The sequence below is a fragment of the Oryza brachyantha genome, chromosome 1 (genome assembly GCF_000231095.2).
Source record: "Oryza brachyantha chromosome 1, ObraRS2, whole genome shotgun sequence".
NCBI lineage: Eukaryota > Viridiplantae > Streptophyta > Magnoliopsida > Poales > Poaceae > Oryza > Oryza brachyantha.
The window spans coordinates 3,319,133-3,342,053 of record NC_023163.2 but is presented as its reverse complement, the minus strand read 5'-3'; the positions used below and the strand labels follow the sequence as shown (position 1 = coordinate 3,342,053).

At 41.8% G+C, this 22,921-nt stretch overlaps 2 protein-coding genes across 2 annotated transcripts; one reads left to right on the top strand and one right to left on the bottom strand.

Moving 5' to 3' along the window:
* Nucleotides 1-587: 587 nt before the first annotated feature.
* LOC102720642 (acyl transferase 9) lies at nt 588-4,751 on the bottom strand. The gene is made up of 2 exons (XM_006643788.2): nt 4,245-4,751; nt 588-1,681 (listed from the first exon to the last, which is right to left on the bottom strand). Exons 1-2 carry the CDS (start codon nt 4,668-4,670, stop codon nt 854-856), a joined length of 1,254 nt encoding a protein of 417 aa, XP_006643851.1. The 5' UTR covers nt 4,671-4,751; the 3' UTR covers nt 588-853.
* An 11,757-nt stretch (nt 4,752-16,508) lies between these two features.
* Nucleotides 16,509-22,517, top strand: LOC102720368 (glutamine--tRNA ligase-like). Its single transcript, XM_006643787.3, has 22 exons — nt 16,509-16,771; nt 17,583-17,630; nt 17,736-17,807; nt 17,916-18,015; nt 18,237-18,332; nt 18,422-18,483; nt 18,570-18,671; nt 18,754-18,846; nt 19,021-19,173; nt 19,263-19,318; nt 19,688-19,865; nt 19,991-20,188; nt 20,267-20,365; nt 20,438-20,569; nt 20,653-20,789; nt 20,927-21,026; nt 21,108-21,203; nt 21,336-21,436; nt 21,556-21,661; nt 21,777-21,866; nt 21,977-22,106; nt 22,199-22,517. Exons 1-22 carry the CDS (start codon nt 16,628-16,630, stop codon nt 22,294-22,296), a joined length of 2,391 nt encoding a protein of 796 aa, XP_006643850.1. The 5' UTR covers nt 16,509-16,627; the 3' UTR covers nt 22,297-22,517.
* The last annotated feature ends 404 nt before the right edge of the window (nt 22,518-22,921 follow it).

The following is a 22,921-nucleotide window of genomic DNA, read 5'->3' as shown; positions in this document are numbered from 1 at the left end:
AATCTTTGTATTTTATGACAAAATTTAGAGACCAAATTTCGTATATTATAGAATTATTATCCTAGAGTTTAGGGATCATATTTTCGTTTTTTTATTAAAAAACCAAATGGTATATGAAAAAATATATAAATATATTTTTTATATATGTGTTCTTGGCGATTAAAAATTTATAAGAAATCAACTTCAAATTAAATGTTCAAATTAAATGTTGAAATTTTAAATTTTAACTTATTCAGAATAAGTAAAAGAAAAAAAAAAGACACGTAAGCTTTCACGCTATATACAGACTACACAGTACTTCACTTCCACAGATATTTGATTCCTGCTCTCATTAATTCCATAGAGACTTTAATTCTAAGGCAATCTTTATTCCGATGTTTATAAAAGTAAGAGCAGATAAATACATTAGAGTTTATGGATGTGGATAAGAATATTATTTTCAAAAGTAAATGGTATGTAAATGGCATTATAATCTTTTTATCCTTTGTATTGATATATGTGGCACGTATTGATATGTGGAGTATCGAAAAATGAAATATGTTTGGAATTTCCCTTGGAGATAGATGAACTAAATTACAGCATGTGCATCAGATAAAATAATCAGATGATTATATCTTTTCTTTTATTGTTTCATATCAAATGATACAAAGATTAAGTTGTCTGTCTAATAACATAATCCGTATTAACCAAGAGTAAGAAACAAATAAATACAAACAAAATACGCCTCTTACCACAGCATCAATTTCTTTTTAACCAAACAGCAGGGTCACCATCACGTGTTTCCCTATTTAGAAGGCCTTCCTTCTCACTTCATCAGAGCTCAAAAGAAAGAAGAAGCTGAAGCTTCCCGGTTTCATGGCAGGTCCTCCTTCATGCCGCGGACGAACTCGTCGGAGTGGTCCTTGGTGACGCAGCTGGCGAGCATCCGCGTGCCGTCGAGCGGCAGCGGCGCCTTGAGGATGACGACGGAGGCGATGAAGTCGTTGTTGACGAGCGGGCCGGCGAACATCGGCGGGCCGAAGCCGTAGTCCACGTCGGCGAACCCGAGCTTGCTCCAGTCGGAGACGTAGATGGACTCGTAGTTGAAGGTCATCTGGAACGGGTCCTGCGCCGTCTCCTCCTTGGCGAACTGGAAGAACTCCACGGCCATCCGGTCCTTGGCCTGCCGGATCATGTCCACCACCTCCACCAGCGACGACCCGAGCACCTTCTCGCTCGGCGCCGACATCTTCACGGGGAAGATGGAGTTGCCGTAGTAGCCGCGGTCCAGCTTCAGGAGGTGGCGCACGCTGGCGAAGAAGCAGAGCTTCACGGTGGCGCCGGGCTCCAGGCCGAGCGCCCTGGTGCGGCACTGCCACAGCTTCGCCGTCAGCACGTCGAAGCCGGAGCAGAACTTGCCGCTGTGCGCCTTGTACTCCGCCTTGAGGCTGTCGATGTAGCCGGTGGGGAAGTCGAGCACGATGTAGTCCAGCGCCAGCACCGGCAGCTCCGGCAGAGGGCCGGGCTTGATGCTCGGGTTCGGGAACTTCTCCCTGTCCCACACCGGCTTCACCCTCGGCTCCGGCAGCCCCCGCGCCATGTCGCCCACCGCGTTGATGAACTGCGCCGCGCCCATGCCGTCCGCCGACGCGTGGTTGAACCGGAGCCCCATCACGAAGCCGCCGCATGTGAATTTGGTGATCTGAAACCATGCAACTCGGGGTCAATTCAGCTCTGAATTCGAGCAGCACACATTGTGAGAAAATTAATTTTGCTGTGCAGCTTCATGAGGATTCACGTATGTTTGTTTGGGTTGATCACGCGGCAGTAATTGTTCTGTTTGGGTTTTTTTATGTAAAAAATCAAATAAGATATTTGCAAATGAAAAATAATTTGTGAATAAAACTTATATATATATATATATATTTTTAGTGATCTAAAAGTCAAAGCTAGAAAATAATTTCATTGAAAAAAACTCGAAAATGAACTCTAAATTTAAAGTTAAAAATTCAAATTTTGGCTTATAAACATAAGCGAAAAGATAGGTGTCAACCTCTCATGCAAATATTCCTAATTTCAATTCCCACCGGCTGTCTTGATCGATAATGTGAATTATCAATCATGAATGTTCAGTTTTCACAAGATTTTTCGCAATATATAATTGGCATTTTTCGTCACATACTTCCACAGTATGGTCGATGGCGGATGCAAAGGATTAAAAGACAAGAAAGAATAAGAGAAAATGGCATCTGATCAGCAAGCAGCCCCACTATTCCAACCTATAAACAACTTGAAAAAGACCTACATGAGCGGTCCATACAGCTCCTCTTCAACAACCCTCACTACCTCAGCTAACTGTCGGTGGACACGGGCAGCTAAAAGTACTTTCTTCTCAAGAACAAGCAACTAAAAGTAGAGAAAGTCATGCAAACCTTAACATAAAAGCAACACATTCAGGCAACACCATCTTGCAAAATAATGACAACCAGAGTACCATTACCAACAATTAGCCCGTTCAGATTCTTTGCTCCCAGTGTTGCTGACCGTGCAAAAGTTCACTCTCAAATGTCATGCAAGTGGCTGGCTAGGGCTAACGAATCTTCTGCCAGAGCAGTAAGTACCAACCAGCTAGTACAGTAGTATATATGAAGTTATGAACAGGATAGTGGCAAATCTCTGTCACCTACCACATACGCTGCTGCAGCGTCAGCTGTGGTTTTACTAATAGTCAGATGAATCTATTCATGCACGAGTGGCATGCAATTGATAGAGTAGAAAACCCTCTACGCTAACGCCAGTGCAGATCTACCTAACCACTGAACGCTTCGCCGGCTCAAAAGCCTGAAGTCGAAGCCAAGTCGCACTCTGCTGTCCAAGCAACATGCATGCCAGAGCGAAGTGACGCAGTCAGTTGATTGGCTTTGATTTGTTCTCTGCCTCGAGCCCTCCTGATCACGCGATGCCTGCCTAACATTGTTGTATCCTAGCCGGATTTTCTTTTGTCTCCAGCATTCCATGCTCCAAAATTTAGAGGTTGTTTAGTTCCCAAAAATTTTCGCCCAAAAGCATCACGTCGAATCTTTAAACACCTAAATAGAGTATTAAACATAAATAAAACAAAAAACTAATTGCATAGTTATGTGAGAAATCGGGAGACGAATCTTTTGAGCCTAGTTAGTACATGATTAGCCATAAGTGCTACAGTAACGTCTCGCGGTTTACAGGCTAGCCGTGAAATTTATTTTTTCATTCATGTCCAGAAACATCTTCTGACATTCAGTCAAACGTTTGATGTGACATTCAAAAATTTTCGTTTCATCAACTAAACACTCCCTTCCAACATTAGGCATTTGTTAATTTTTAACTAGTTTTTTTTCTATTTTGCAAGAATGTCATCCGAATAACACTGCTAAGGTAGCCTACTAATAACGATTCAAATTAGTGGCAAATTTGTACCTTTTTTCTCTTTGATCCATTGAGCCACCATTGATAAAATATAAAAACAAACAATATAACCAAAACAATTTATATGTTAAACTTGGGACTCCTGTGTCTGTAGTAGTTGAATGCTAATGGTAAACAATAAAGTACGGTATACTTTGAAAAATTAATTTTTTAAACCATCAAGTGGGTGACGAATGGCCTTGACAGTGGCTCGGTGTCCCCAGATCTGCGCGCGCGACGTGGTCAATGCCTATCCGCTTCCGATGTTCCAACGCCCACCGCCGTCGTCACGGCCGCCGCCCGCCGGTGACGTCGAAGCTCTCGCGGCGAGGTTTGGCTGATACTAACTAAACCCAGTTCATTAATTTTTGCAAATCTCTCCGCGATATCACCTCATGCAGCAACTCCTTTTTGTTAATACAAAATCTATAAACTTAAAACAGAAAAACAGGGTGGTCTCTGCTCAAAACTTTCAGAAACTTTTTGTTCTTGTCACGTAATTGCTCCATGCATTTTCGTTGGCTTGTCACGTGACTGCGCGGTGGGGCCCACCTGCCAGCCTCCTCGACCGACACAGCGAGCCACCACCGCTCCGCTCCCGTCGACTCGGCCGCCTCGGCGGCAGCGAGAGAAAAAAAAAAGGAAAATAAAAGAAGCTTCCCACTACGACCGCTTTGACCTCTCGCCTCCGAGTCGCTCGCTCGCCTCAGATCTACCGCGACGGCGCCGACCGGATCTCGCCTTGCTCCACGCAATCAATCGGAGGTTGGAAGCAACAAACATTTCGCCGGAATTAATCGGAGGTCGGGCGGATGGGTTACCTGCATCATCATGATGGTGTTATGGGGCTCGACGCCCCAGCGGTCGTCGCCGGGGTAGGGGACGAGGTCCTCCTTGGGGAGGAGGAGGGGGCGCTCCAGGAACCGGACGTCCTCCAGGCTGCAGTCGGCGGTGGCCTCGGCGAAGTAGACGCCGTCGGCGGTGCAGCGGATGGCCGGGGACCCGGCCTCGGGCTCCACGATGCGGCCGGCGAGCGGGTAGAAGAAGACGAGGGCCTTGGCGAGCGCGTCGCGGATGACGCCCGGGGCCGCGTCGGCGCCGGAGTGGAAGATGTGCATCGACTCCACCAGCCCGCGGTGGGTCGGGTACCGGTCCACCCACGCCAGCGGCAGCGTGTCCTCCGGCGTCGCCGCCGCCGGCTTCACCGCGCCCTCCGAGATCCTCGTTACCTTGAAGCTCCCCGCCATGGCTGCTTATTCTTTTTCTCTCTCTTTTTTTTCTTCCTTTTTTTTTTTCTTTTGAGCTTACGAGTCGTCGTGTTCGAGCGTGGTTGCGAACTGGCCTTAAATGGAGCACGGCGTGTTGGCGAGTGGGTCGCTGTCGTGTGGGCCCCACGCGGAGACGTTGGATCGACGTAGCAAACGGTGCGTTTGGTGGAATCAACGGCCCAGATCGCTGCGTGCTTTGCGCACGGATGCCGCTCAAATGCAGCTCAGCAGCTTTGCGGTCGTTTGTGACCAGGGTTTTCGGTCAAGTTTTTTTTAAAAAAAAAAATCAAACTTATTTTTTAATTTTTTGGCAAAATTTGTCTGGAGGTACTACCACTCATGAAAGGTTTTTGAGCTGGTATCGGGGTATTTGTGAACCTTGTCTCCAACAATCTCGACATAATGTAATCTTAAAATAGTACTCTATCCGTTGAATATCGCAAAACGTTTTATATTTGTCTAGATTTATTCAAATATTGATGGATATTATTTATATATATTTAAATTTATTAGCATCTATAAAGTCTTACTTAGGAAACGAAAGGAGTAGAAGTAAACTGGACAAGATATGCCCTAGGCAGTCTAGGCTTTGAGAGAGTCGCAGTATATTTGTAAACAAAAATAATTAGTGATTAAAATTTTTATATATATTGTTCTTAGCAATATATATAAAAGCAAAGACTAAAAATAAACTATAATAGAAACCTACAAAATTAACTCAAATTTAAGGTTTAAAAAAATCAATTTTTGGCATGGAAACGGAAGCTGAGAAATTTCTGCGTATCTTGCAAGATTAAAAAAAACAAGGCACAACTCCACAGGCGACAGAGTGATGTTCCAGTCATACACACGTTTTGTGGCTAAGGATAATATACTCTACAACCCCAGCTTGCAAAGTGTTCATATCCTTTTATACAAAAGACATGAGAAGATGTGGGGGAAGAGGAAAACAAGAGAGGAAGTGGCTGGGCAGCAATGGCATGCATGATGATGAAAGGGGCGATGAAAGTTCGTTGCCAGCATTTGTCAAGTTTGCAAGCTATCTTGTTGAGCCGGTCTCTGGCCTGATGATTGGGGGATTTTGGGCCCAGCTGCTACTGGAGTTTTTGCATTCTTAAGAATGTGAGTTGGTGGAGTTTAGACTATGTAAATGTTATTTGCTACTTCCTTGGTCCAAAAAAACCAAATGAACAACAACCATGCCCCGGACACCACATGTCATACATATATATGACATTTTCGCTTGTGTTTATAATTATAGATAACATTTAAATTTTTAACCTTAAAACTAGATTTGATTTTAGAGTTTTTCATTGAATTTTATTTTTCAGGATTAATGTTTAGATCGATAAGAATATGTATATAGAAGTTTATTTACAAATTAATTTTTGTTCGTAAATATGACGTTTAGCTTTTTTATTCAATCACCGAAGAAGAGTGAATATCATCCACTGTGACTTATACACAGATAATATATAAACCTTCTATTATTATATATCATCCACTTACACTCTCGGGAAATTTATGAATTATTATTATTATATGAGCAATTTTACCATTCTTGAGAAGACAACCAGAGGTACCACTATTTTCTATGTAAAATACGTACCAAATTTTATATGGAAAACAGTGGTATCTTACGGTACCTCTCTTTTAAGTATGGAAAAAATGCTCTTATTATATAGATCTCTCGTTTCAAACGGGGATTTTGTCAAGGTCGTTTTAGATCAGATGGATCATCAGCTGTCAGAAGGGCCACAGCTGATGAACGGTTGTTGGCAAACGTCCGTTGCTGAATGAACACTGAATATTAGGTTAGTCTTTTTCGCCTTTATTGAGAGAGAATTCAGACCAGTCTCTCTGGCCAGAATCAACCCCGAACCTACCCAAAAAGAAGTACAAGTACTGGGCACCTGCAGCTGCAAATTGTTAGTAGGTGTTTAGACTGAGAAAATTTTTGGGAGAAGTGTCACGTTAAATATTTAATTAGATGTCAGAATGGGTTTTCGGACATGAATAAAAAAACGAATTTCACGGCTAGCCAGGAAACCGCGAGACGAATCTTTTGAGACTAATTAATCCATCATTAGCACATATTGGTTACTGTAGCACTTATGACTAATCATGGACTAATTAGGCTCAAAAGATTCGTCTCAAGATTTCTTTCATAACTGTGTAATTAGTTTTTTATCTATGTTTAATGTTTTATTTAATGTGATGTTTTTATTGAAAAATTTTGGAAACTAAACAAGGCCTTAAAATGGTTAGTTAATGCAGCTTTACGACATTACAACGAGGTTGAACTTGTCATTATCCGTTGCAACAGCAGTCTGAACTCTCAGTCTCGACTTTGTTTTCTATGGACGATTCCCATTTCTTTCCTCTGTTCGTGCATGCATGGCGTGCTGCCACTGTAGCTTTCGGCCATTGGCTCTGCATTATTGCCGACCCTCCAACCACTCTGTACACTACCCGACTTCGAGCGTGGGTCCTTAGCTTTCGAATGTTTAACCGTTTATTTTATTAGAAAAACTATATAAATATTAAAATATATATCATGCTAAAATTATCTTTAATCATAAAACGTATCTCAATAACAAAGTAACTTTTTTAATAAGAGATATGGTTGATTAACACCATTAAACATTAGAAACCAGATACAGCATACGAGATAAGGGAAGAGATTGGAGGCCTGTCGCAATATCTGGCGAACCTGTCTCACTGGTCCTTAATTCCAAAGCGGCCATGGATGCAACCAATCCACCATGATGGAAAGCAAGATAACTAACTTAAAAAAAAATCCATAAATTAAAGGCCATCCATCCATGCATGCATTGCGTGTGTTATAGGTTAATTGTTTGGTTGATGGCATATATGTGTTTTTGTGTGTTGGTTACATGGTCCTGATATCTAACGATCTAATCGCAGGAAGAAAGATGGTAGTACTATGCTAACTTTTAAAGCAAAAAGAAGGAAAGGAAAACATGCGTGTGTCATGGAGAATCTAGTGCAGTACTAGTGCGTGATGAAACAATGGGAGAAAATATTCAGAGAAGGATCGAGTCGTCAGAGAGAGATGACAATGATGCGTAATCCAGATGCCAAAACGTACATCGTAAGGGATGTTTAAGATCAAATTTGGTTGGTTGTTGATGCTGCTAATTAGGTGTACTTTCCCTTTCATGTTCGCATCAGTGGTCTCGGACAATGTTTAAATGTTCAGGCTCAAGCATTCAGTAGTACTGCCTCTGAACTTCTCTGAATTTTGATTTGCTCTGACTATATGGTTCTGACTTTGAGCTCGCAACAGCAATCCAGATAAACTATTCCTAGCAATAATACTGCGTGATAGCTAATGGCACATTGACACACTAGCATCTGCATCTCACCATGAATTATTGTCTCATCTGGATCATCCATGTGTCAACTTCTTGAAATGTCAGAAAAATGAACTCATGGTTGGATTGGATGCAATGCACATGGTAGTGCCAGGACGCTACGGTTATCTTATCTACTGCTACTAGTTATGGTTGTGTACATTGGTTGAGATTTGCTGTACCATGTACTAAAATTTATGAACTGTGATCTGATCTACAATCCACAGTGTCTCCAGGGACCACAGACTCGATTAATTGGACAAGATATCACTTGAGAACCCTAGCAAGGCATCTGCTCCTTTGTCAAAACTTCTATTGGTCCCATTTATCAATTGCATCCTTGCCTCTAGCTTCATTAGTTCTAAAGCTGAACACATGCCTGCATGTTACTTTCGTTGTTGATAAGACAACTCCAAAACATTCAAACAATCTTGGACCAATTTGATTGGTACACAGTTCGAAAATGGCTCATGCATAATTGTCAACTGTCATTCTCAAGCATGATGGTATTTTATGATTCATGTTATATATCCTATAATGCACAAACATATTTTATTACTCATTCTACATCTTTTATTTATCATTTTTTAAATCGACGGCTAACATCATTTTCGTAAAATCGGATGGCTATGACGTATTCCACCTCTCCCTATGTCATGCCCAGAAATTTACACCAAATTTCTGAACAATAGCATGTATTAAATCTCGGTCCAGGAATCAGCCCGAGTACACACTATGACAAATTAATACACAGTTCCACGACTTAAAAACAAATAAAAATAATTATCTATCGAAATGCAGCGAAAAAGGAAAACAAACTAAACCATCTAATCTTTAGCTTCAGCTGGCGATGACAGCTCACACCATAGACATTCTCGACGGCGGACTGAACCTCACTTCAACCTTTGGAACAACCTTCTAACTCAGGCTCTGGCACTTGCTCTGGTGAGGGAAAAATTAAGCAAGGCTGAGTACAAACCACCGTACTCAATAAGTAACACCCAGGAGAGGAAGAATAATGAATGCAATAGGGTATCAAGGATTGGCTAAGGTTAAATTGCACAAAAGCAGCAGTAATTTAGCAAAACAGGTAAATAAAATAGACTGAATAAAAAATAAAGTAACATTTAAAAAATAAACATCCTCTGTCCAACGTTACACCACGTTGCAACAGACCCGAACCACTGCCAATGTTACACCACATTGTGCAGGGTCCAACCAATTCCAAGATTAATCAAATTATTAATAGTTCGACTAATCCCAGTGAATCTGTCAGTTCACCCAATAACCACGAGCACGGCTATTCAAATAGTTTTACTCTACAGAGGTGTACAATTTTACCCACAAGACACGGCTCTCAAGCATGTTACCATGCCCCAATGTATCACCACGATACCTCAGTACGGAAACCATGATAAGACCTTTCACCTAACCCTTCCTAGACAATCGCACCACACTTCAAGTTTCGCCCCCTCCTTTACACCAAGTCGGGCAGTCCCCTCTTGTGCCTAGGTGAATCCGAAAGCAGCATAGGACCATCGTTACACCACGATTCCCATCCATACTCCATCACGTCCACCCTTGCCTGGGTACGTCGAATAGGGACAAGCTAGACTACAAGTCTCACCGTTGCCCATTCTGGCTTGTGGTTAGTACGTGTAAGACTTCCAGGGTTTTCTGAGAACCGGTCCTTAATTGCTATGGGCACGACTCTCAAAACCATGCACCCAGAGCTCACCATAAGCAGTATTTTAGTTATATTAATCCACATCGGGAACATTCATCATGATCATAACCATTAAAGGTTTATCAAATCTAACAAATAATTAAATAAGAATTGGTGAGCTTGTTGAACTAGCATGGCTAAGCATTGACTAAGCCTATTTCTAGTCAAATTAACCCTGAGATGACAATAATAATAAATGGGGAACAATGGATATAAAGGTAAATGCCCAATAGATAAAGGCAATAAATAGATTTGCATAAAACAATGCATGTTTGAATCTAAAGCAGATATTTTATAAACATGAGATCAATATGTTCAAAGAAGGGTACCACTTACCTTGCTTAGACCCACGAGGAACTTCGGCGATGACTTCGAGAACGAACGGCGCTGCGACGAGGTCAAAACCTACGATAAACAAGGCAAAACAGACTATAAAACTACTGAAACAGAGAAAGAAACTATTTTTAATGGATTCTTGACATTTTTCTGGATTTAATGAAACTTGAATGGACCTAAACGGAGACTAGATGAATTACTTATGAATTTTAGAAGATTATCTGTGTTTTTAAACTAAATAGAAAAACCTTAATGAATTATTGCACAATTAATCGGAGGCAATGACGTCAGCAGGGAGAGAGAAGGTGTGCTGACAGCTGGGACCCACTCGGCAGAGGCATAGCCGAGAGAGAGGGAACAACGGCTGACACGTGGGGCCCATGGGGAGAGAGAAGGACAAAATGGAGGGGAAGCTGACAGGTGGGCCCCCTGGTTCGGTGAGAGAGAGGAAGATGGACGGTATGACAGACGGGGCCCACAGAAGAAAGGAGAGAGGCGCTGGCAAGTGGGGCCCACAGCTTGGTGAGAGGTGGTGGCCGCCGGATGGACCCCACCGGTAAGTGACACAAAACAGGGGAGAGGGGAAAGCGGACTCCGGCCGAACAGAGGCAGGGAGCGGGCGGCCGGGCGGTGGCGGTCGGCGACCAGCGGCGGCGGCGGGGTTCGGCGACCAGCGGAGGCGGACGCCCAGCGACGGCCGGTGACCGGCGATGGCAGAGGCAAGCGGAGCGGCTAAGTGGCGGCGGCGGAGGAGACAGGATGCAGCGGCCATGACAGCGGCTCGCAGGCGGAGGGGGAAGAGCGGCGGTGAATCGATCGGCGGCAATGAAGGGGAGCGGCGCACGGCGAAGGCCGGCGATGGGAACGACGACGACCGGGGCGACGGAGACCGAACGCGGCGCACGGCGGCGATGGTCGGGAGGGATGACGCGGCGGCCGGGGAAAGGGCGGCGCGAGGAGGAGACGGTGGTGGCGCGAAGCGGCTAGGCGGCGGCCGAGGAGAAAAGCAGCGGCGGCCAAAGCGGCGCCGGGGAAAGGAGACGCGAGTGCGCCGGGAGGAAGGAGAGGGGAGAAGGCGGCGACGCCAAAGGGTGGCGCGAGCACGGCGTCGTCGCCCCGATGATGCGACGTGTGCGAGTGGGAGGCAGATGAGGATGGAGGGAGGGGAAAAGGCGGCTCACCGGCATGACGACGGCGGAATGACGCATCGACGGTGGCCGAGCGGCGCAACTAAGCCGCGGCGGCCGGGAGGAGGGGATCTATAGGTGGCGGCCGACGCATAGGGCGGAGGGGCGGTTAGCGCGGCCGGGGTGGACGCGGCACGGCGAAAGCGGGAGGTGGTTGGCGGCGGCGCGGGACGCGGCCAGGAAAAGCGGCACAGTGGCTGCGCGCGGCCGCGAGGCGAGGACACGGCGGCGCTAGCCCGGTGAGCGGAGGACGGGGACGGCCGATGGCTCGACGGCACGATGCACGGCGAGGCAGAGCAGCAACACAAGGGTGCCGGCGCGGTGGCGAGGTGGCTCGGTGCACGCGAGGCGGGAGCGCATTTCGGTGGCAATGACAGGGCGCAGACGCGACGCGGCACGACCGGCGGCGCGAGCACGGGTGGCAGGGTGTGGCGCACGGGCGCGGCAGCGAATCGCCGGCACGTGTCAGCGTAGCGACGACGCGCTGGCGCAACGCGGCATAGTGGCGGGATGCGCGTGTGGCTCTAGCATGGCTCGGCCGGGAACGCCGTGCGGTGGCAGCAACGGAGGGCGGTCGGAGGAAGAGGATGGGGCTGATAGGTGGGGACCACCTGTCAGTGGCCCGGAGGAGGAGAGGGATGCGGCCCAGACTTGGCGCGAGCGAGGTGGCGTCTAGGTCATGGCCTTTGGCCGGCCCAGTGTGGGAAGGGAGGGGAGGAGAGCAGGCCGAGCGGAGGGAGCGGGCTGGACGGCTGGGTCGGCAGCCTGCTAGCCTGGAGGAGAGGGAAAAGGAGGAGTGTGCCGAGGGAGGTGATGGGAAGTTCGAACGCGTGTTGGGCCGCGGCTCGGGAAATTTGCGAACAGTACGTGTATTCGCAAAATAGAACCAAAACGTGCACGAATCAAAGATTCGTACAACGAATCAGATCCGAAACACGAACCCGTGAACTGTTAGCGGAACAACGACAGGATTGAACGACCCATTAAATTGAGGTTTAACGACTCGCTAACTGAAACTAAACGACTTTAACGTAAAACCAATCTACGTGTACGAAATTAAAGTCCGCACTGTAGATCAATCTCACGCTAGCTAATTAGATTGGAAAATCTGAGCAATTACACGGTAGATCAAAGATAGATTGATTCGCATGAGTAAAACATGTGCGAACCTGAGATTTGGTGGAGAGATCAGCGACGGATTGCTGCTGTTCCTCGCTGTTCGGCTAGAAAACCTAAACAATTAAACGGTAGATGAATTTAGATTGATTCGCATGAATAAAATATATGCGAACCTGAGATTCGGTAGAGAAAACCGACGAATGATTGCTGCGAACAGGGATGCAGCAAGGCTGCTAGCGGCTTGCTGCTAGGAGAGGGGCGGCAGGAGGTGGCTCGAGGAGTACAGGAGAGGGAGACGGGGAAAATAGGAAAGGGTGTAGGGGGTATTTATAGGAGAGAGCTAGAGATAAATCTAGTGATAAGGAATAGAGTCCTAATTGCTTGGAAATTGGTTTTACTGTGAGGGGGAGGTTGGGGCTGCTCACGGCCGTGAGGGTGGGCTGGAGGTGGCGCACAAGGGGGAGAGGGAGAGATGTGCGATCCTAGGGGTAGGGGGAGGATCGCACGTGGCAGGGAGGGAGTTGGGGTGGAGAGATCGCACCAGGGGGAGGGAGGAGGTGCGACGGAAAAAAAAGAAAAGAGAAAAAGAAAAGGGAAAAAGGGAGAAAGAAAGAAGGGAAAAAGGAAAAGAAAAAGGAAGGAGGGAAAAAAAAGGAAATTGCCTCCAATTTTGCTGATTTTTATTAAGTTTATTAGAGCAAATTTTATTCTCTGAAATTTAAATTTAAATCCTGTTAATCATTTAAAATGCTTTCGGGACATTTTAGAACATTCCGAAAAGCTTCCAATTAGTTTAATTAAATTTATACACTGTTTTTCTCCTGAACTTTAATTAACAAATTATTTTTAATATATTATTTAATTAATTCTTGGCTTGGGTAAAACTCAGGGCGTGACACCCTATATAGATTTTCCATATACAAGAGACTTCATAAATTAAAAATTGTCTTACTAATAATAGAGTTTCCATATATTAGAAATCATCTTTCCAATTAGAAACAAGAGAAACAATTTCTATATATTGGGTTTTATATAAAGATAAATATATAATTTTTAATCATAAAGTTTCTATAAATGCACAATGTATACCTTTAGAATCAAAATTGAATCACAAATTTCTAATTACACCATTATAACACCGTCAATGATATCAAAATAATAAAGTTCGTGTTCAACATATTGCTACAGTTGTGTTAATCATAAGACCAATCAAGCTCTATACCACTATTGTTGGCGCCCGAATTATCAAATCACTAACAATAATGCTAGATAGATATCTAGTTAATAGGAATAAGTATATGGTATTCTAAAAATATTTTGTTAGCACATGTTTTTAGATGAAATAAGTAAATTTATTGATATATCAAATGATGCATCAGTGCAGAACATTTTTTAAATCATTGAAAGATAAGTGCACCTTTTGATAATGACAAATTGTAAACACAATTAATGAAAAATAACATTAGCAATTTCACTTTGTTAAAAATTATCATATTTTTTAAACTACAAAGAACTTGCGTGATAAATATTTGCTAGGTATTACATGATTACTTAATATTCGATTTAAATATCTTTTTTATGTAATATAAGAAGAGTCAGTGGAATTTTCTTTTAAAATCATAATAACTTTAGACTATGAATTATGTGTTATTTAAGAGTTGCACAGTCATTTTCTTTCTTTGATATATACAAACATCAACAAAATTTTATTTATTATACAAAGACGGAAAGTTGTATATGATACTTATTTGTTGTATGAAATGATTTTTATTAGATTTAGCTTTATAGAGTTTAAACTTTATGATAATTAATTGTGACCCAACCTATAATTAATTGTACAAAGCTTAATAGTTAGTGTTAAATAGTGGTTTGCTATTATTTTGTCAGAGCTTGTTTAAATAATCATATTAACATATTTTTGATAGACAAACAATTTCAAATGTTTGATTTATATAATACTGCATCAAAATAATGTATACTATCTTATTTATATTATTAAATTAAGTTACAGCGTTAGTAACAGTACAGTAGCGTAATTTTCCTAGTTTACTCCCCCAACAATATGTACGGATGGCTTCATTTTGGGATCCATGAAGTTTTGGGTTTAGTTGGGCCGGATGGAAGAGAGAACGTCCACCGTCAGGTTCACTATTGGGCCTTGGCCCAACCGGAACGAAATAAGGAGATATTTATGTCTTTTTCCTTTTAGGAAAAGAGCACTCGACGAGTCAACCAAGGTCACATCCAGACATGCCAGACCAAAGCTGCAACTGGGAGGACAACAAGAGTACATGGCATTGCAAACTGGAACTGGGATGACAAGGCATGCAAGCAGTAAATAAAGACGTAACATAAGTCGATGTTTCGATCAGATATTTTTTTTCTCTTATCACATAAGATGTTTAGACGTTAATTAACAACACTAAATATAGACCGATAACAAAACTAATTGTATAATAAAGGCTATTTCATTAGATAATTTTTTAAGCCTAATTAATACACGATTAATAAATGTTTACTGTAACATAACATTCGCTAATTATGGACTAATTAGGCTCAATAGATCCATCTCACGAAATAGTCCAAAGTATAAGGTGAATTTTATTAATAGTCTATATTTAATACTTTTAATTAGTGTCTAAACATTCAATGTGACATGCACTTAAAAAGTTGAGGGGAAACAAACACCCCCTAAGCTGGCTTATAGCTATAGATTATACCATGTTCTTTTTCACGAAAGATATCAATCAGTAAAACGAACTATTATGGACACAAGTGATTGTATAAAGTGTTGTGTTTGTGTCATGGAGACGATAAGATACAGATGCATCGCAGACAGCCACGTCACCTGTACATGCTGTAGCTATCATATGCTCTCGAGACCAAAAAAAATAAAGATTCTTTACTTCTCGCAAAAAAAAAAAAGATACTTTAGATTCCATGAGCCCATCCAGTGACCACGGGTTCCGTAGCGGCCAAGTCCTTGATTCAGTCCACTGGAATGGACTTGATTAGTATCTAATTCCAGAATCAAAGGTCAAACACCAATACCTTGAAAGTCAAGGCACGAAAAGACGAGACAAACTAGTGGCACATCGATTAGAGACAAATTTGATAAATAATTTAAATTTCTTGATAACTTATATACGGTTTTGTTCCTCACGAGTAAATTTGATAAAGGAAAATCTGATCACAAGTCACCTGTGAAATTTGGAAACAGCTGTCCATGTAAAATTAGGATATTCCGCCATGCTAGTGTTGCTTTTTTTAAAAAAGAAATTCCAAGATGCTGTAACGATGCGAACAACAGGTTTTAAGCTACGATAACAGCATCTAAGCAAGTGCCACATGTCCACGTAATTGCTACCACGGCTATGTTCTCCCCTGATTTTTTTCCGGCTTTTTTAATTAATTTTGGGCACATATTTCCTAAACTATTAAAATGTATTTTTTTTCAGAAAAATTTCATGGTCACCATCTCATATTTTAAATAGATTTTAACATTATATTAATAATTCCATTTGTATCATTACATAACTATTAAAAACAAAAAAATACATCTATGTTATAATGTAAGAGTTTTTACTACTATAAATATTAATAAACTTAGACATATATAAATAATATACATAGATATACAGATAAATCTAAATACAACTATGATGTCTTATATTATAAAAAATGAGTAGTCTTGCTCCAGAATATATAATCTGATCCTTATATTTAACTTTGTTAACTATCGGAGTTATATCGGAGCTATGTTGACAATTTGTCTTATTAAAAAATATATGTTTTATAATTAAATTATATTGTAAACATGATACATAAATTTATATATTAGCATAAAAGACAAACCAAAAATCAATGACGCCAATCCAACACAATATATATACGAATCTGGAACTCTGGATGTACTTTTTTTTTTTCTCTTTACGCAAAGCAACGTTTGCAAGATGGAGAGTGATGAGTCACACAAAACCAGAACAACGAATCCGTTAGCCACCATGACACGTCGGGCCCATCCGCCCCACCGGTTTTTATATCCGCGGCCCGAAATGTGCAATCCGGCAAAAAATCCCACGCGCAGGACCGCTTCGCCTCTCTCCCTCCGCCTCTCGCCTAAACCCTAGCTCGCATCTCGAGGCATCCCGTCTCGTCGTCGTCGTCGCGCTCGCCGGAGCGGAGGAGGAGATGGGCACCGGGGGTGGCGAAGGGGACAAGTCGGCGGCGCTGCCGCTGGAGGCGCTGCTGGCGCTCGGGCTCGACCAGCGCACGGCGGAGAACGCGCTGGTCAACAGCAAGGTCACGGCCAACCTCGCCGCCGTCATAGCCGAGGTGAACTGACGCTTTTGCTGTCATCGCTTGTGCTTCTGGTTTGACCTGATCCGATGAGTGGTATCTCTCCGCGGTTGCTACGATGTTCGCTGTTTAGGTGGTTCCTAATGTGTGCTGCGTGTGCGAGTGGGATTTAGTGGCTTGGTGGTAGGGATCATGCTGAAGAGATGCGCGATCTCGGCCAAAATTATCTCAAACGCCCACAAATTTCCACTCGATTTTCGGTCATTTTTTCGATTTGGTCGTTCCATTTCAACCAGGAGGTCCGGGACATTTTGAGGTCAATTTTGTTCTGGAGGTGCTCAAATCTAGCAATCTACTTTCTAGAACCCGATTTTGTTTGCACTTGCACAATTTAGCTATCTCTAATTACACCAAAGAGCTGAAGCGCCTCAACTGTGGGCATGATTTCTATGACCACCTATGTCGCTGAAAATTCGCCCTGCATTGGTGCACCTAGCGCTTGAATTTTTAGTTCCTTTTTTTCACCTGGAAATATTCCGTGGATGATGTTGCACTAGTTGAGTATTATATCATGTGATGTTTTGCATGAAATTGAATTTTAAGTATGAAGCCGTGTCCTAATGGCTATAGAAATTTTGTAAGCACGACTTCCTGTGTTAATAGTTAGAATTGTGTCTATTTACCCTTCTCATCAAGATATTCAAACCTCGATGTTATTGTACTATTTTGTTTCTGTAATATAGGCATCATGGAACAACTTTCATTGGCTTATAGTGCCCAAATGCTGCCATTTAACACTTCAAGCATGCTGTGTTCAACTTTAAACTAATGACTTGCTTATGAACAGGCTGGTATAAGTAGATGTGATAAGTCGGTTGGGAATCTCCTCTATACGGTAAGCACTTACATGAATTAGTAATTTCTCCACGAAAATTCAGTGGACTGTGTTCTGTTTTATATGCCTGTCTTATAAGGCTGGTCTGGCTTGTGGATGGAACAGGTTGCCACTAAATACCCAACCAATGCGCTTGTCCATCGTCCTGTACTCATTGACTATGTTGTGTCAATGAAGGTATGCTCACTGCCTTTTTCATTATATCCAATTTAATCTGTTCATTATTGTGTTATTCTTGTTGAGAGTGCGCAGTACAAAAGTATTCTTTGCTATGCCACTTTTCAGATAAAGAATCCTGCACAACTAGATGCTGCTCTGTCATTCCTTACCAATACTGGCCCTGACTCTTTAGATACTGGGAAGTTTGAAGAAGCCTGTGGTGTAGGTATGCTTTCTGATCAAGCATACTAACATACTTCTCTGGTTTATGAAGCTTTTAACATAGTCACATACAGCACCCTGAATTTTCTGGTATGGTGCTTGGAAACTCTGGTTGTTTGGATGCTAAGAGAACGCTGGCTTAGGCCGTAGTGCATATACTCAATGCATTATATTATTCTCAGTTCCACATCTCAATCCAACTGGACTTCAATGTTGTACCTGCAGGTGTGGTTGTTTCAATTGAAGAGATTAAATCAACAGTCAATGAGGTATTAAAACATAACATGGAGGCTATATTGGAGCAGCGATATCATATTAATGGTTTGGCTTCTGCCTCACATTTTTATGACTTGATCATTCTGCTTTTATGATATGATGTAACTGACCCTTCCTGCTTTTCCTTTTATCAGTTGGTAACCTATGTGGACAGGTTAGGAAGAGGCATCCTTGGGGTGATGCCAAGGCAACTAAGGTGTGAAAATGGTCCTAGAAATGAATCGGTTTAGATGCTATTGATGTATCACCCCTAATTTTGATCCTCACATTATTCTCACGCAGGATGAAATTGACAAGAAGCTTGCAGAGATACTAGGTCCAAAGACTGATGCTGACAATGTAAAACCAGTGAAAAAGAAGAAGGAGAAGCCAGCAAAAGTTGAGGTTGGTGAACTGTAGTTGCTTGTCATGTTCAAAATAGGATGATGTAGTCATTTCTTTTAGCTATTATTTCTATGAAGTGCAGGACCAAAAGGCTGCAGTAGTCACGGCTCTACCGCCATCTGAGGAGGAATTGAATCCATACTCTATATTTCCTCAGCCAGAGGAAAATTTTAAGGTACCATAACTGTGTAAATGTCTATTAATGTCGCGATCATATTCTCTACTGTTAATTTGACGCTCAGTAGTTATGCTTGTTGTTTTTGTAAGCACCTTGATAAAAATTATGTTCTTTTTTTTTGCAATTACAAGAAATTAACTTAGATGATTTTGAATCCTTTTTATGATATAGGTTCATACGGAAATATTCTATAGTGACGGGAACATATGGAGAGCACATAACACTAAGGATATTTTAGAGAAGCATCTTAAGGCAACTGGTGGAAAAGTGATGACCCGTTTCCCACCAGAACCTAATGGATATCTTCATATTGGTCATGCCAAGGTTTCGATATTCACTTTTGTGAATGTTTTTTTCTGGCATAACACTTCCTTTTTTAAAAAAAATTATGCTTATATGCTTCATTTTTGCAGGCTATGTTTATTGATTTTGGGCTGGCGAAAGAGAGAAATGGTCATTGTTACCTTAGGTAGTAAGATTTTCACAAGTCTCTAATATTTTTGCCCTGCTATTATCGATGCTGCTTTAAGGGCATTTTGTGTCAATTGTGCTTTGTATTAGAAAAGTTCTGTTCCTTTTTGTAAATTTTATTTCGTATACTCATTCTGTATAGACCATGTACTAAATACTGCAGATCTTTAAATTTATACTGCATGTATTAGATTATGCTGGATCTATATAATTCTGCTCTGCATTTCCTCTACTAATCCAGAATTCAAATTAATTTTTTGCTTGATCTGTAATTTGTTCACAGAACTTTAAAATCTTTAGCTGCTTCAGTTCATTTGCTTTCATGACCATGTGTACTGAAAATGTGGGTGTATGTGTGTGTAAACAGGTTTGATGACACAAATCCAGAAGCTGAAAAGAAAGAGTATATTGACCATATTCAGGAAATCGTACACTGGATGGGATGGGAGCCCTACAAAGTTACATATGCAAGTGATTATTTCCAAGCTTTATACGAGCATGCAGTTGAGCTAATACGGAAAGGATTAGCCTATGTGGATCACCAGGTTTCCTCCTGTTCTCTTTTTTATTATTCCGATCCAATAGTAGTTGAAGTCGTGTGGAGCTGTACAATTACATCATGTGCTTCATAAATAAGATCCACACATGCTGACTGGTATATATTTGCCAGACCGCAGAAGAAATCAAGGAATACAGGGAAAAGAAAATGAATAGTCCATGGAGGGATAGACCCATTGACGAATCACTGAAATTATTTGAAGACATGAGACGTGGGTTGATTGCTGAAGGTGCAGCAACACTCCGAATGAAACAAGATATGCAGAATGATAACAAAAATATGTCTGATTTAATAGCATATAGAATAAAAGTAAGCAATGCAACTCAATTGTATTTTGCCTGCCTATTTCCTGATAAATACACAACTCACACTTTTATGACCATACAGTTCACTCCTCATCCACATGCTGGTGATAAGTGGTGCATCTATCCGAGCTACGATTATGCTCACTGCATGGTGGATTCTCTCGAGAACATTACACATTCGGTAATTTGCCTCTCCTCAATTAGTTTTAGTTAAATTATGGCATGATGTGGACTAAGTGTGGTTATTTATCAGTTGTGCACGCTCGAGTTTGACATACGTCGCCCATCATACTACTGGCTACTTGTTGCCTTGGGCCTGTACCAGCCATATGTTTGGGAGTATTCTAGGCTAAACATATCAAATACTGTGATGTCTAAGAGAAAGGTAGTTACTGCATCTTTTGTCAAGATCAGTGTTACTTTGCTTGATCTATGGTTTATGAACACTTTGTTTTTGTTCTGTTGCAGTTGAATCGACTTGTGACGGAGAAGTGGGTAGATGGGTGGGATGACCCTCGTTTGTTGACACTAGCAGGATTGCGGCGACGTGGAGTGTCATCGACTGCAATTAATTCTTTTATTCGTGGAATTGGAATAACAAGAAGGTAGGGATGTTTGAATTTTTGTTAAGGTCTTGATGGATGATTTTTGATAAAGTATGCTTTGGTCTATGCAAAATCACATCATTTTTATGGACATCGTTATTCTGCTACTATTTGACTTGCTATTTCTTTACATGCAGTGACAATAGCTTAATTCGGGTCGACCGTCTTGAATATCATATCAGAGAAGAGCTTAACAAAACAGCTCCCCGTGCCATGGTTGTTTTGAATCCTCTAAAGGTTTGGTCTTAAATCCCTGCTTCAAACCACATCAACTTAGCAAAGTTCTTAACACACTCATGGATCCTTCGTTAAATTTAGGTTGTAATAACTAATTTGGAGGACGACAAAGTCATAGACCTTGATGGAAAAATGTGGCCTGATGCACCTGCAAATGACGCTTCATCCTACTACAAGGTGCCTATCATGCTCAGTATATGACATATGAAAAATAAATAATGTTGCTATGGATCAACTTGCTTGCAAAATAGTTGTAGGCTCGTTTTCTCTTTGAACATAATTTTGCCTTTACAATGTTACATTCTACAGGTTCCTTTCTCAAAAATTGTCTACATTGAAAAAACTGATTTTCGCCTAAAGGACTCGAAAGATTACTATGGGCTAGCTCCTGGTAAATCTGCCTTGTTAAGGTAAATGAATCAGAAAAATGATGCTTTTCATTGAGAAAGTTCCTGACATCATTTTTTTTTTGAGAAAATTTCTCTACTCCATATTTACAGTAACCTGATACTTGTCTAATCAATTACAGATATGCATTTCCTATTAAATGTACCAAGGTTGTTTATGGTGATAATCCAGATGAGATCATTGAAATTCGAGCTGAATATGACCCTTCAAAGACTACTAAACCTAAGGTAACACTTCATCGCAATCTTTGCTACTGTGACAAGAGTGTGATTCTGCTATTTGGACATTTTCTTATAACAAAATGGAAACCTGGATGCCTGAATTCGCTTGCAATTTGTATAGGGTGTTCTGCATTGGGTTGCTCAGGCAGCACCTGGAGTTGAGCCACTTAAGGTGGAAGTAAGATTATTTGAGAAATTGTTCCTCTCTGAGGTATTGCTTGCGATTCTTTTCCACCAGCTGTTATAACAAATATGTGTTGCACTTAAAGCTCACCTTATCGACATCTATTCTGTGAATTGTCTTTCCTGTGCCCCATGCAGAATCCTGCTGAACTGGAGGATTGGTTGGGTGATCTTAACCCGAACTCAAAAGAGGTGATCAAGGATGCCTATGCCGTGCCATCGCTTGCGACTGCGGTTCTTGGTGACAAGTTCCAGTTTGAGCGGCTAGGTAAAGCTCATCAACCTCTATATGCAGTTTTTGTTACCCTACTACCTACATGGTGATCCAACTGACCAACCTATTCTGGTATGTGGTTCCAGGCTACTTCGCTGTGGACACAGACTCGACAACTGAGAACCTTGTTTTCAACAGGACAGTTACCCTGCGTGATTCGTACGGGAAAGCTGGGCCGAAGTGACTGCCAATTTCTTGAATTCGGTAACAGTAAACCTTTTTTTTTTTCACCTGGGTGCAGAGGTGCACTAAGGTTATAGTTGGGAAGAAAACAACATTGTGATAGATAAGCATAGTGGAAAAGGGGTTTTGCTTGTAAAATGGACTTGTGTGACTATTGTTATATTATATTTATATGTCGCTCCCATCAAATTGTGCATGATCGGGGTATGTTCTCAAGGCTTTGATTTGACGCTACAATTTACACTAGTAGCACTAACAAAATGAGACTTGTGATGATTATGGGTGCAACTAGTCACCAAAAAGACCAAACAACAGGCGTGATTACGCAAAAGGTTGCAAAGACAAACAAAACTATATAATTTGGGACGCACGCACCAAAAGATTAACAAAGACACATAAAACCGTATAATTTGTGTCAAAATTCGCATTAACAAAGTAACTGTTTGGATCCAGATTTTTTTAGGTCTCTTATCACATCAGATGTTTTGGACGTTAATTAGAAGTATTAAATATATACTGATAACTAAACTAATTGCATAAATAAAGACTATTTTATTAGACAATTTTTAAGCCTAATTAAGCCACGATTAACAAATGTTTACTATAGAATCACATTCGCTAATCAT

Coding starts and splice junctions, on each gene's coding strand:
- LOC102720642 (XM_006643788.2), bottom strand. CDS start 4,670: ATGGCGGGGAGCTTCAAGGTAACGAGGATCTCGGAGGGCGCGGTGAAG. Junction 1,682..4,244: donor ACACCATCATGATGATGCAG/GTAACCCATCCG, acceptor GCATGGTTTCAG/ATCACCAAATTCACATGCGG.
- LOC102720368 (XM_006643787.3), top strand. CDS start 16,628: ATGGGCACCGGGGGTGGCGAAGGGGACAAGTCGGCGGCGCTGCCGCTG. Junction 18,333..18,421: donor GCAGCGATATCATATTAATG/GTTTGGCTTCTG, acceptor TCCTTTTATCAG/TTGGTAACCTATGTGGACAG. Junction 18,484..18,569: donor GTGATGCCAAGGCAACTAAG/GTGTGAAAATGG, acceptor ATTCTCACGCAG/GATGAAATTGACAAGAAGCT.